This window comes from Mus caroli, chromosome 11 (assembly GCF_900094665.2).
Source record: "Mus caroli chromosome 11, CAROLI_EIJ_v1.1, whole genome shotgun sequence".
Classification (NCBI taxonomy): domain Eukaryota; kingdom Metazoa; phylum Chordata; class Mammalia; order Rodentia; family Muridae; genus Mus; species Mus caroli.
Window position 1 is genome coordinate 83,598,733 of NC_034580.1, and position 14,818 is coordinate 83,613,550.

General features: G+C 49.8%; 1 protein-coding gene across 1 annotated transcript in view; it reads right to left on the minus strand.

Moving 5' to 3' along the window:
- Nucleotides 1-211: 211 nt before the first annotated feature.
- Nucleotides 212-14,818, minus strand: part of LOC110304365 (RNA-binding protein Musashi homolog 2) — a 121,070-nt gene continuing 106,463 nt past the window's right edge. The window contains exons 6-8 of the mRNA XM_029484161.1: nucleotides 7,134-7,157; nucleotides 5,698-5,760; nucleotides 212-2,375 (exon numbers count right to left, since the gene is read on the minus strand). Coding sequence (XP_029340021.1) covers nucleotides 2,071-2,375; nucleotides 5,698-5,760; nucleotides 7,134-7,157 — 392 coding nt within the window. The 3' untranslated portion in view covers nucleotides 212-2,070. The remainder of the gene's footprint in view (nucleotides 2,376-5,697; nucleotides 5,761-7,133; nucleotides 7,158-14,818) is intronic.

The window sequence follows — 14,818 nt, forward strand, 5'->3', positions numbered from 1 at the left end:
CACACACTGATCCACACACACTCCCCGTGTCATGTATGCATGTATGCAGGTGTACTTACCTGTGTGGGTGCATGTGTGTAGAGTTCAGAGGTTGATGTCAGATAGATATATAATATATATATGTATATATATATATATGTATATTATATACAGTTTTTAAAAAATCTTATTTTTTGAGACAGGGTTTCTCACTGAACCCAGAGCTTGCTGTTTTAACTAGACTGGCTGTCCCATGAGCCTCCAGGATCTGCCTGTCTGCCCACCTAGTGCTGGGGGGTTGTAGGTATGTGCTGTCACAGTCTGCTATATTGGGCTTTTCTGAATTTTAGGGCTTGAGGAAGTCAGATCCTCGTGTATGCGTGGCAAGTACTTTACCCACTAAACAGTTTCCCTAGCTCACTTCTCCATTTTATAATGAAGTCAGAGGTGGCTCTTGTCAGCCCAGACACTACACTGTCAGGAAATAGGGACCCTCCTGAAAGCCACAAGATTTCTGCTTATGTGGGAGGATGGAAAGCTTTGAGACACTTGAACAAAGGTGACTGCAGAGACCCAGAGCCATCTCAGAAGGGCTGGGATGTCCATGTCAGTTTCTTGGGCCCTAACCTCCTCTGCTGGTTTAGGAGAGGCCTTAGGGTGCTGTGGTAGGCACACTGGTCTGCCCACTTGCCTCCTGGGCTGAAACTCTGAGGGTTCTATAGGCACCAGAGCTGTCCCAGGATGCAGGATACAGGTTGGTAGCCTGGGGTTCTGCTCTCTAGTTTCTGCTCCCATTTGCTACTCTTCTTTGATAGCCCTAGGTCAGTTTGCATGGGCAGCAGCACTGAAGCCTTGTCCCAGCCATTTTCTGTTGCCTGCTTCCCCTGTCCCCAGGGAGACCATGCTGGAAGGATGGCCCTTCCTGGATTTTTCCACCTGGAACCTTTGTGTCCTCATTCTGTCTGGCCTGGCGCATGCTCAGCTCTTTCGTGTTCTAACTCTGCCAGAGTGTCACAGCTCCCCACCCCCAAGAGGCTTCTATTTCATTCTAGCATGACATAGCCTTTTGAAGATGTTATGGGGCTTGGTGACTTTTTTCCCTGAGTTCTGTGTCCCATGATAGATAACTTGATTCTACAGATTCTGCCTAATGCCCATCTGACTGTAGGGTTTGGCCAGAGCCACTGTCCACCCTGACTTGACATGCACTACGTAGTAAGTGCTGTTCTTACTTCATATGGTCTTAGAAAGTTAGGGACAGAAGTTCTGGGCCGTCTGGAACTCCTTTAAGGCTTGTTATACAGGCAGAGAAGATGGAGTGTTCAAAGATGCTTGCCCACACATGCCCCAAGTGGAGGATAAAGGCTCCCTCCAGAAAAAAAACATTTCTAGGGAGTCGTAGGGAGAATAGGAGCTCTTCTGTGGCTGTCTCAGGCCTATCATGCTTCTTTCTTCCCTGAGACGCTGTGCCAGTCACCACCACGAGGGCTGCCGGGCCATCGCTCATGCCGTCACCACTCATAAGAGCCAATGCCAGCATCTACCAGGGTCAAAGCTCTCAGTCTCTTCCTTACCACACCTTACTTCCCTCCACCCGCTGATTTTTTTTTTCCCCCATAGGGACCTGTGTCCCTGAAGGGCTCAAGGAGAAGCTGGGCTCAGAGGAGCCTGGCTGATGGCCTTCAAAACAAGAAAAGATCTGTTGCTTTGGTCAAGAACAGTGTGGGGAAGAGAAGAACTCAGAAGAACAGGGTGGTTCCTTCCAACTCTGGCTCCCCTTGCTTTCGCTATGGTGAACACGGATCTCATCGGGCAGGCTAGAGCTGAGGGTGGTGACCCAGTGGAGAGCGTGAGGAGAGGTGGTGGTGGCTGATGGCGAGAACATGGATCCAAGCCCTTGGCGACATTGAAAACATGGAACCCCCCTCTCTTCCTGGTCCCCGTACTCCCCTTCGGACAGCGGTGTTGGGCCGCGCCTTCGGAGGCCCTGTAATATCAACTCAACAATGCATGTTCTACAACTACAGCTACAGCTACCAGGACATCTACTACAGTGCATGCATTTAGTTCAGTCCCACAGATACATACAATCTAAGAACAGGCAAGGGAGGTGTGAAATGTTTTACTAGACAACAGGTGTTTTGGAGTTGTAACTGATAAAAAAAAAAAGAGAGAGAGAGAAACGTAAAGTGTACAAAAAAAAGAGAGAGAGAGAGAGAGACATTTCTCGAGAGTTGGATATGAGTTTGTTTCTTGAACTGTTTCATCTGAACAAGCAAAACATGCAAACCAGCTGATACTAACAGGAAGCTGGACACTGAGAGAGGTTAACAGGTGTGGACAAACCTTCCTGCTGAGCGTGCTCAGAAGAGTGTCTGAGAGGACGTGTGCAGGTCCTAGTGTAAGAGAGGCGGGAAAGTTTGCCTCAGACACTCTCTCTCACCGCAGCCCCAACCAAGCAAGAGAAAAGACAACAGAAACATGACTGCTCACACTCACCACCACCGTCAGGAGCTTACGTCACTAGACTGGAATAAAGCCGGCAAGTATAAAGTACAGTACGGGGTCCTGGCTGGGGCCGGGGCAGGGGCCGGGGGAGGGGGTGGACACCGGGGGAGGGGTGCTCTGCAAGCTCGAAGAGTAATACACAGACCCACCAATGAGGTCACCCCCAAATAAAAGTACCCTGAAAATTGGTACCATTTTTTTCCTCGGGATGGGGGTCGGGGTGGGGTGGGGAGAGGAGTTGTCAGCAGTCCAACCGGATTTATGTTTGGATGGGACGTGATGGGGGCGGAGCCGCTGGAACTGGATGGACACAATCAAAATAAACAAACTCTCGACTGAGCACAAGATGAGGTTTCAGACTACCGTGTGAACGTGAAAGGAAAGGTGTGACACCACTGATAGTGAAAGTTATCGAGGAGTCGGCAGGGAGGTCCCCCCGCCGGGCCTGTGCCCTGCTCACCTCAGGTTCTGGGGGAGGTAAGAAAAGGTAGGCCAGACTAACCCAGAGGAACAGGCTGAGGCAGAAACTCAAGCCCTCCCCCCTTGACTGCCTCAATGCCACAACCCTGACGGATCCAAGTTGCCACCCTGAGAAAGATCCAAGCTGCCTCCCACCCCCATGGTCCTCAGCGGGTGCTTCCTAACATGGGAAGGGAGGGGGGGTCAAAACAAAGGGGTGGGGTGGGGGAGTGGGAGAACCAAATCGGTGGGACTAGATAAAAATGACCAAAAAAAAGTTGCCTCCCTAACCCAAGTCCAGGAGTCCCTGGAAACAGAGATATATTTCCTAAAGTCTGTAGTCACTGTCAGGTGTGGCATGGTGCCAGGCTCCCGAAAGGTAGTCAATGGATTCTAAGGAGTTTGTAAGGACTCTTGATAACCAGGATGTTTGGTCATGAGGCTAGGGCAGGGGCAGGGGCATCCCTAGCTTTTGGGGAAGACCTGGGAGTGGGGTAAGGCAAAGTTTGAGGAGCTGGTACAGGGCAATCTGGGTCATCAAGTGCCTGGGAACCCTCAGGGGTCTGGTGTGATGCATACACTGATGTCTGGCTTTTCTCAATTCACAGCAGAGTATTTGTCAATGAAGGGCCAATCAAAGGTCTATTAACTGGCCAACCTTCCAGGCTCAGGTCATCTTCTAGAGAGAAGATGGTGACAGTTCCCCTACTGGCCAAAATATGTTAAAAGAAAAAAGGCAGAGTTCCCTTCCCCAACTTAACAGCTTTGGTCCAAGTCCAAAGATGGGGCTCTGGGCTGGGCTTCTCTCTATGGTGGGTACAGCCCACGCCTACAGCCACTAGGCAGTGCTGGGGACTCCCCCGTGGGTGGGTACCTCAAGCTGAGGATTTACTCCTTGTACTAACCCAGGCTGGGGTGGGCAGGGGTTTGGGGAGCGTCCTCCTGAATACAATTCACTAACAGTGCAGCGATGAACATGGCTGACCTTGATGGCCTGTGGGAGATTTGGCTCCCGATGGAAATGGCTACAAATAAAACACCACTGATCCGAGAAACAAAATGTGTGGTTGGAGATGACCTTGAGGGTTAGGGTGAGTGGGGCTCCCGCCTGGAGGGGGTGGGGGGAGGGGTCTGGGTATGGGCAGAGTGGCAGAAGGGGGCACAGCCCGGGGAGACGGCTCTCAGACTCTCAAAGAATCCCATACTGCCCTTTAAACTTGCCATGAAGTCGGGGGAGGGGGGGATGGGGTGGGGTGGGGAGAGAGGCAGGGTTAATTTTGGGTTAAAGTTTAGTTTCATAATCCAAGTTATCAAAAGAAAGAAACTGATCGGAGAAAACAAACAACACTCACAAATTTCAAGACTGTTCTTTTGATCTTTCTCCCCTCCCAGGCACAGGTAGGAATGAGTCTTTTTGCTTTTTTTTTTTTTTTTTTTCTTCATTCTCCCAAAGCATTCATAATAAAACCCCCCAAACCAGAAACAGGAAGACATGATGCAACTGTGCACCTGTCTTAGGGCCTGGGAGTGAGGATCACCAAGAGACACTGGCCAGAGGGCAAGGTGGGACCGTCACAGACTAGAATGGGTAGAAGTTGAGAGGGCCCAGCTATCTGGGCTTCCCAGCCTGCCTGCCAATCACAAGCTCTCTGGCAAACGGCCCCTTACAGCCCCCCACCTCAATTAATGCCCTACCTGGGCCACCCCCAAAACTCCAATGGGTACCTTGGGGGAGGGGATCCTTTGTAGCTTGGAGGCAGTGCCAGTTTGCATGGAACGGATTTTCTCTGACATTTTCTAACGAGCCTCACCGTACCAGTTTGGGTTTTTGGCATTTGCCCTCTGGGCCTTTAACAATCCGTTTCCTGGTATCTTCTACCAGCACTCCACCCTGCCCCACTCTCTTTAGAGCCTAATTCTGTTAAATGAGTGCTCCAGAGCCCTGTCCAAGGGGTGGAGTGTCAGGGCATACATGGGTAAAGGAGCCTGGAACCAAGCTGCTCAGAGGAGGGAGGAGTAAGGTGGAGAGAGCAGCTGTCAGGGGTGCCCAGGGCATGGCGGGGAGCCCTTGGCACTCATGGCTGGGTGATACACCCCAGTTCTGGCTGGACCTTTTATCATGGCTGGGAAGGTGTTCCCTGGCCACTGGAGGGCTCCAGAGCTTTTAAAAGGCCAAAGGTCATGATGGCAAAGAAACTTCCAATCTCTTTGGTGGCTGCCTGACTCAGAAGAGAGTCTGGAACAACAGGGAGTTAGACCACAGCAGGCCTTATTCCTTTGCCTCCCTTAAGGACTAGTCCATATCTGGCCTCAAGGGAGTTGAGCCAGAGTAAAAAGCCTACCTGCCAGGCTTGGCAGGAGAGGAATTCTACTTTCTACCTCTTTGGCCTGGTCCGAGACCCAAGGAAGGGAACCTTCTAAACCTGCCAGAGCCAAGGACATCAGTGGCCAGAATTTCTAGGAGTTGGGCTTAGAGACAGGGCAGTCCACAGCCAAAGGGAAAGGTAGGTTTTCTTTGTTCATGGGAACACATTTCTGCCTTGGGTTTTTAGTCCCCTAACTGTGACAGACTCCTGCAGGAACTGCCCTGGGTGGTCGGGCCTTGGTGATGCCTCCCGGTCCCCGCCCCCTCCCCTGGGCCACAGGGAGAGGAGTGCTTGGACAGACGCAGCCACACAGACTGGCAGGGCTTTTACCTTCCCCTGCATACGAGGCATGCCTGGGAGCCGCCTGCCCCATACACCTTCCTACCTGATCCTCGAGCCGCTGCCACAGCTGCCGCCGCCACTGGTCCATAAGCCGCCGCTGGGAAGCCTGGAGAGAGAAAGGGGTGAGATCAGAAAGCGCCACCGAGGACCCCGGCTCTCTCAAAAGACAGCCAGGAAGGGCTTCATAGACAGACCAGTGGCTCTCAGGCTTTTGGAAGGCATGGAATCTTAAGATGCCTGACTCTCACATACTGGTCACCCCAGAAGTGCATTCTGGGAAGCACACCACAGTAACTCAACTACGAGGAGGACTTCTGTCTTTGGAGAATTGAGTCGAGGTCTCAGCTAACCCTGCACTGACACACAATGGATGATGCTACTCTGTACAAGGATTCTGGTTGGGGGGGGGGGGAGACAGCAGGAGTCCAATGCAAGAAGTACTTGGGGCTGGCTTCTTCATAGAGGAGGCGCCACGGCCTAGAGATGGTTTCACTCCCGAAAGTTCTCCAAAGATCAGGTCATCTGAGCTCTAGATTGGTCACAACTTCCTGTCATCAGTGCCCCGGCCCATGGCCTGAGGGTGAAGCACATGGTTGTTTCCAGGTGAGTATACACAGGATGCTAGACGTTAGAGGGTGAGGGGCTCTACCTGGGGTGAGTGAGCCCTGTGGTTCTGTGTGGTCCCATTCTTTATTTCAATCTTCCCAGAGTTATAATAATATTACTCTGGGGTGCTAGGGATGGAACCCAGGGCTTTGATGTGTATGTCAGGTACCTGGGTACTGGGTAGTGCCAGGATACCACCAAAGATTATCCCAGCCCATCCCATGGCAACGACAGGGAACTTGGATGTGACTCTAGTGTAGGAGACCACAGTCAGAGGAAGCCAGCTTGGAGGGCTCCCCAGCAGGGGTGAGTACTGTCTAGCAAAGATAGGCCAGGCTGAAATAAAGATGAGGCTGAGCAGATATCTGCAGAACGTCCCTGTGAAAGGAAAGGTAGGCTGTGCCCTCCCTCTCTCCTCATGGCTTCTCTGACACACATAGTCACACACTGGACTATATACAGACATACTTCCACATACAGAGAGACAAATATCTTCTGCCACCAGGGAGACATTTGCAGCCTGACCCCAAGACCCACTTCCAGGGGCTACTTTTTTTTTTAATGATTCACCAGAAGCCCCCGAAAGCCCGGCAAACAGCTCCCCAAAGAGCTGCTTGACCTTGGCCACAGAGCCTGTCTGGTAAAGCACACTTCTACAGGACAAGGGACCAAGACATGCACCGGAAGAGCAGGGAGCAGAGGAGCCGAGAAAGGAGGAACACCCTCCACACAGAGCGAACTAGAAGCCCACTACACTCTAAGACTATGGTCCGAGCTACACGGTTCTACGTAGGGCAAGACGGTCAAAAGGCAAAGAGCTACTCTAAAAAGGTCAGGCTAAGCTACTGAAAATGCCAATGAAAAGAGACATACTTGCATTTAAATATGGTAATAGGGCTGTTGAAGGGGAAAAAGAAAGATCCAGGTGAAACAATTGTACACGGTTCTCCTAGGCTGGGAATGAGTCTCCCAGCGCCCATGAAGACCTCGCTGCTCCCTTCCCAGAGGGGAGCCTGGGACGGGACTCCCCACCTAGTTCTCTCCCCAGCTCTTCCATGCAGGCTCTAGATTTCTGAAGATGGTGTTGGTGGAAAGTGCTGAAGGGAAATAAGGAAGAAGTCAGGTTATTTCTCTTTGTCCCAACCTCTATCCACCCAGCTTCCTGCTGCAGGCCCAGAGCGGGGCTTAAGGGATACAGGCAGTGAAGAAGCAGCAGGGGAGAGGAACGTTATTCTCTGTGCTTCCTTTTCCCAGACATAACATAGGAGGTTTCCTTGGGAGCATGAGAAGATGCTAGCTGGAGGAAGGGAGTAGAGTCGATAAGATTTGGTTTTTGTATTTTTTTTTTAGGTCTAGTTTCTAGAGTTAAGCAGTTTGGACAAGAAGTCTCAGAGAAAGAGGAATAATAATAACAACTTATCCAAAAGAAAGGAAATCCATTATCCTGCACCTCAGATAAAGGTTTCTGCTGAAGATAGAGAACTCTGCCAGGGATGGAAGTCTCCTCAGGCACTGAGGTGAACTAAGAGGCTGGGGTTATCAGAGGTGGCTACAGAGGGAGCCACTGTGTGTGTGCAGGCTGCAGCCCCTGCATTGCAACCTCAGGCAGGCAGTCAGTCCTTCCTTCTGAGACACCAGTCAGAGACACACTTCCACCACCCACCTGAGTCCTGAACGAAGCATGACTCGTCCTGGCTGTTCTACACCAGCCCCCTCCTGCTCTGGCAGGCTGTCCACCTTCACTCCAACAGGTTCCCCACAGGACCTGGTGGATGGACTTGTGAGGTGTGCCACCCAGATGCAGAAATATGTGCTGTGTTCGTGATGGGTCTGCATAAAGGGAATATGTGTTGTGTTTGCATTGGGTTTATGTGTTTTTGTGTGGGAATATGTCTTGGGTGTGTGTGTGTGTGTATAGTGGGGGTAGGTATGTGTTGGGATGGGTTGAGCGTACTAGAAACCAATGAACTGTCATATTGGCTACAGTGATTGAGGTACATCACCGTAGTTGTCAAGAGTTCAAATCAGCGCAACATTCACCAACTGTGACTGCAGACAAGGCTGCTTAGCCTCTGTGCACAAGGACTAGCTCACGATCCACATATACAAAGTGCTCAGATCAATGTCTGAGAGTGAGGCAGTACACCAGGAGTACTGTCAGATCTTTCCCCAGCTATCAGCTCCGTGCCATGCAAGGCAGAACTCTTTCTAGACAGGGCCTATTCTGCTTTCTCTACAGTAGAGGACACGGCTCCATGGCCACAAGGACATCAGGACGTACTTGAGTTCCTTACAGGTAGTAGTGATCTATAATCCTTCACTATGTCCTTTCTTTCTTGTTGCCATTTTAAAGCAAAATTTCCACTGCTCAAAATAACAGCACATATTCTGTTTATCTCTAGTGATGATAACTGCCCAAATGGACATGATATGTTAGCAATAAATCAAGCACAAAGTGGGGAGATGTTTTACTGATCAAATCATAGGTGGGCTGGGAGCCATAGGCTGGCTGGCTGTGAACAGGAAATATACCATGTTCCTCCTGTCTGGGAACTTTTCAGTCATTGAGAAGATGGCCTGGAGACATGAGAAGCAGCCAATGGAGAGATTCTGAGTGAGAAAAGGCTGTGTCATGTAGCGTTCTTGGTGGATGGGGTCAGAGCCAGAGAGTCAGTCTTCAGCTCATTTGGCTTCCAGCCCTGGCTGACCCCTGCCTTGCTTGCTGGGAGATTTAGGCAGAGTATATTATTCCTTTCAGCTGCAAGACAGGCTGGCTGACAAGATGACCTTTAGAGTCCCATAGCTGCAGGCCCGGCACGAGTCTGTCTATCTATGAGGATGACAACCCTAAGTCCCCTGGGGTTGATGTCAACAAAACTTTGGGGTTAATGACATGTCTAAGGGAAAGCCATCACTACAGGAATGACAGCGACTGACGACTGACGCACTTTGATAGACTTTTGGAGTCATGACACCTCACTTAATTTTTGTTTTGTTTTGTTTTGTTTTTTTGAGACAGAGTTTTTCTGTGTAGCCTTGGTTTTACTGGAACTCACTCTGTAGACCAGGCTGGCCTTGAACTCAGAGATCTGCCTGCCTCTGCCTCCTATGTGCTGGGATTAAAGGTGTGCACCACCACTGCACAGCTTAATTTTTTTGTTTTTAAATTATGATACTGCACCTATTTTTCCCTGCTTCTGCAACACTTATTACTTCTGTATTACCTAAGTATGGCTATTTTTAAATGCATAACTTATTTCTCTTGTTGGTGACCATCTCTTCTAGGACAGTCACAGGGGCCACTTAGCCTCCAGCTCAGAGTCTTCCCAAACTTTAGCTGCCGATGGCCAGGATTCAAGGGGCTACCATGTGTGAGTGAAGAGGGCTGGGAGTTGCTTGTCTGGGTCAAGTGTAGTCAAGGACAGCACTGTCTGAGAGCCCACCAGCCTGACTCCTCGATCTTCTAGCACCTGGGTGGAAACTCACACACACCCAGGAGTAAATACAGTGGAGGATGCAGGCTATGAGATACAGCAGTGCCCAGCTCTGCCATACATGCTGACTTTCAACCCTGGGTTGAGAACCAGATGGCATCACCTGGTTTATAGTATTTACACATGCTGGTGTCCCTGGGGTTCATGACTAGCTCAGTCGTGGTCTTCCTTCCTCCTCCTCCTTCTCTTCTTCTTCTTTTTTTTTTTTTTTGAGACTGGGTCTCACTCTGTAGACCAGGCTGGCCTGGAACTCAGAAATCCGCTTGCCTCTGCCTCCCAAGTGCTGGGATTGAAGGCGTGCACCACCACTGCCCGGATAGCTCAGTCTTTAGTACAGTCAAGCATTGGGCCTTTCAAAGCTTCTTGGGTAGTGGCAAAGTTGAGGACCTTTGGTGATAAAGGTCAGCCACTGGCTGGCAGAATGGCTCACTAGAACAAGCATTGCTAAGCAAGACTGCTTAGCTTCAGTTTGTGTCTCCAATGCTATGTAAGGGACCGGCTAGTCCGAAGGAGGCCAAAATGAGATCTTCCCTCAAGAAGGCGAAAGCAGAGAACTGACCCCCTGAAGGTGGGCTACTGACTTCCTATGTGTACAAATAACAAGTAAAATGTCAAGTCATAGGGCACAGCTATATACTCCGTCACCTCTTCTACCTCCTGAGAATATGGTAGGGAATCAAATTCTTGTGATTAATCCCATTCCCAACATTGCCTGGGGGAGCTAAAAAAGAAAGAAAGAAAAAAAAGAAAAAGAAAAAAGAAAGAAAAGAAAAGAAAAAGAGAAGAGAAGAGAAGAGAAGAGAAGAGAAGAGAAGAGAAGAGAAGAGAAAAGAAAAGAAAAGAAAAGAAAAGAAAAGAAAAGAAAAGAAAAGAATCGCAGGTTGCCCTGGCCACACCTTCATCAACAGAATCAAACCTTCTGGTAGTTTCTAATACATCATGCAGACAAACAAGCCATGAGCTAGAAGAAGCTGTGGGGGTCTTTGCTCTTTGTAAACATGGAAAAAATGCTGCTTCCTTTCTGATTGGGAGGCCAAAGGTCTTTTCTGACTCCTTCCCCTATATTTGTTTGGGAGATATATTGGCTTGTGGGCAGTGTGTGTGTGTGTATGTGTGTGAGCGCGCGCGCACGCGTGTACGTGCACTGACACCCCCACCCCTGCACTGATGTAGTTCCAGTTGGGTCCATATTTATTTCTGTGACCTGGGATGCATTATGGATCCCCCAAAAGATGAAGAGAATTCTGAAGCCTGGTATAGCTTTAGGAAGTATGATTTGGGGGATCTTTCTCTAAGTCCCACAGGAACAGTTTCTTCTGAGGTTGCCTGATCAAGTCCTCTTCTACTCCCTCGCCCAGCACTCCCAGCCTCTCCCTAGAAGCAGTTTCTATCGCTGGTTCAAACTGTCTTGGCTAATCTAATGCTGCTTCCCTGAATCCAAATACTGGAAAATAAGCTACCAAAAGAAGAAACTGCTACCCAGAATGTAGGGAACATGTCTCACACGAGTTTGGAAACATTGCCATCTGCCACTCTGGCTGGCCCAGGCTGCTTAGGCCTGTCTGGGGTGGCGGGGCTCAGCATTTTACAGAAAAATTCATAGCTCTGACTTCTGGGTGAGGCTGGAAGAAAGCTGGGAGGCACACGACTAGAGCTGGAGGAAGCAGGGGTTCACATCAGAACAGAGGCTCCGAAGAGAAGGCGAAACTAATCACCAAAGGGGCACATTTCCAGGATCAAACGGAAACGGTCCGCTTTGACGGAAGCTGATGCACGTTCATTTCAAAAGGAACAGAATAAGCCCTGAGCTCCTGGCATTCAAATCAGGAACCCGAGTCAAGACACACTGTTTAAGGAGTGAGACCGGCTTTCCCAGAAGGTACCAATCGCTGTGCAGCTGCCCTAGACAGGTGAGGGGGGCCAGGAGCGGCTGCTGCTTGCGGCAAGGGGATGCTGAAGAGAACATGGGCTGAGAATGCCTCGCCACTGGCTCTTGGCTACAAGCAGAGAAAATACATAATTTGGAACCTGATAGCTGTCCCTGGGGAGGAAGCAGAGAGGCCAGACTGGGAAACTGAGGCGGCCTGTGGCCAACAGTGAGGGGTGGACAGTTTGGGCTTGCTCTCTCCAGGGACTTAGCACCGGAAACATGGAAGGCAGGCACAGAACACGCCTCTGTACCACTTTGGCAAAGCTTTAACATAATTGCTGTTTTCATATACGTTAACTCTTTAGATGTTTGGGCGGGACTAAAGGAAGTATCCCACCATGCATCTGTGAAGTATCAGGAGCTTTGGGCAATATTTTCCTTCGTTTTTAAAATAGTGAGCCAGGGACTTTGTACTACCTGGGCAAACCCTCTACCACTGAGGTACAGCTCTAGCCCTTATTTTGAGGCAGGGTCTCAGTTTGCTCAGGTTAGTCTTGAACTTGTGATTCTTTTTTATGCCTCTCAAGTAGCTGCGACTATAGAGCTTTGCCGCCAGGTCTAGCCTGCCCTAGAGTGGGACTCTCTATATGGTGACTTTAGCCTAGCATCCTTCTCCTGAGCCTTCTCTACCTCAGGTTCTTCAGGTCCTCAGAGCAGAGGGCTAGCAGTCATATTTAGGAGGTATATTGGCAGAGGAATACTAAGACACGTTCCCAACCCTGGTCTCCTGCTAAATGTTTGTTACAGAATGTCTGTTATGTACCAGGCACTGTCCTAAGCACTGGAATCACGGCAGAGACGAACACCCACCGTCCTTGCCCTGTGTAGTTCCTGATGGAAAAATTAGGGTTCCATTCCCCGGATGGCATTCTATAACTAGGCTACAAACAAACTGACTCCTTAGGACAAAGACAAATGGCAAATGATAAGATGAGCCTCAGGACACTGTGGGGGTCCCTTGTGCCCCAGAACCTTCCAGCTTCTGTCTGCTTTAGGTTCACCACTGAGCTCACGGAGATAGCTGCTTGGAAATGGAGGTGGCAATCAGACAACTCAATCTCGGGAACAGAAGGAGAGGGGGTGGCCATTCCATCTTATCCTCCTCTCCAAGGACAGAGCGGGAGAGAAGGGAACAAATGAATTCCCATGGCAGTGAACCTTGACCTAGCCCCAAACATCTCCCCTCTTCCACCTAGCTGAGTTGAACAAACTTCTGACTTTTTACTTCCCGGCACCCAGATTCTCAAACACGGAACAGACAGAGAAAGCCGAGATCATGTTTTTTCCCAACCTGAACCATTTTTATTTGATATGCTTGGTCCTAGTTTCCTCCTATAGGGTTAAACAGACCCACCTCTGCAAGGCTGCCATTGAGCCCTACTGAGTTACCTCTGCAGCCCAGGATAGCAAGCGCTGGACACCCAGAACTTTCTGATCTCTGGAAGCTCCAGCTCTGACCTTGGCCCCATCACCAGCTCCGTAAGTGGACATCTGGAGCTCTAGCCCCATTCCCCTATAGCATGAAGACTCTCCATCTTCAAGTCTTTAGACAGGATGCTTTGGGTACCAACTCTGCTCAGGGGAGAGTCCAGAGGTCATGGGAGTCTCTTTAAGGGTACAGGGTAGCAACTTGCCAACTAGCACAGAAACACAATTTAAAATCCTCACAGCTAGCAGCGGGCACCCCAGTTCACAGGCTGGAAGGAAGAAGAGAGTTCTCTCTGCCTTCTTATTCCTTGGCTAGGAAAGACCCAGCTGTGGCAATAAGCCATGTTAATGACAGTAGTAGTGTCTACTTTCTGTAGGTCAAGGAATTCCCTGTGTCTGTCTCCCACTGGACAAGAAAGCCATGTCTGTTTCTTTAATAGATGAAGGTACTGCAGCTGAGAGAAGGGAAGCAAATGGGCACGAGGCTAGGTGAAGGAGGGTGAAGACAGCTCAGTTGGTATAATGCTTGCATTGCCAGTACAAAGACCTGAGTTTGATTCCTAGAACACACATTTAAAAAATTAATTAATTAATTTATAATAATAATAAAGCAAGCCAATCATGATGGCACATCCTTGTGATCCCAGAACTGGGAAGGTGGAGTCAGGTGGATCCTGCGGCTTGCTGAATAACTAGCCTAGCTTATTTGGCAAGCTCCAGGACAATGAGAGACCCTGCTTCGATAAACCAGGAGGACAGTGCTTCTGGAATGCCACCCACGGTAAACACACACACACACACACACATGCACATATACACATACACATGCACACACACATATATACAAACACACACATGCACACGCACACATACATATATAAACATACACATACCCCTCCTGTTCTCACTTAACGCCCCTCCCTACCTCATCTTCTTCCTCTGTGAGGGCGCAGCTACTAGTGCCTATTCTGTGGAGCTGCCGCCAAGAGTCAGCGAGCTGACAGTGTGAAGTGCCTGCCACAAGTGGACTACAAACTTCTATTCCTATTTTTTATTATTATTGCCCAAGGTAACAGCAACAGAGCTGCGAAATCCCTTTGGTGCTTCCCATTCTAAAATCCTATTAATTTACGTGATTTGGCATTCAAAGGGCTTTCATGGGTAACATGCATAATTTACTGGGGGAGTGAAGAGCCGTTTTCTCTCAAGTGTAAGCTTGAACTGTAGTAGGGCCATGTGACAGGGGAACGGAAGGTTCCAGGAGGGCCCGGCCAGGGTGAGTTCATCAGAGGTGTAAAGACGAACCCCGAGGCTTAGGGCGGAATGAAATCACCAGGATTAACTCAACCTTTCCCATCATCCTCTGCCCTGAGATGCCACCTCCCAAGATCTCTTGCCAACAACTTCCAGGTTCTTGGCAGGGGTGTTGTGTGGTGTGGTGTAGGGAGACACACGGCACGGCAGGGCCCAGGATCCATTCTGGGTCCTTCCACCAAGTGGAATCTTGTTTGTGCCTCTGTATCCAGCCAGTGAGGACTGGCCTCTCATTTGCCACTGTGTCTCCAGCACTGAGCTCAGAGTTTGTGGACAAGATAGCTGTCTTTAGCGGGGTGTGGTGGCGCACGCCTTTAATCCCAGCACTTGGGAGGCAGAGGCAGGCGGATTTCTGAGTTCGAGGCCAGCCTGGTCTACAAAGTGAGTGCCAG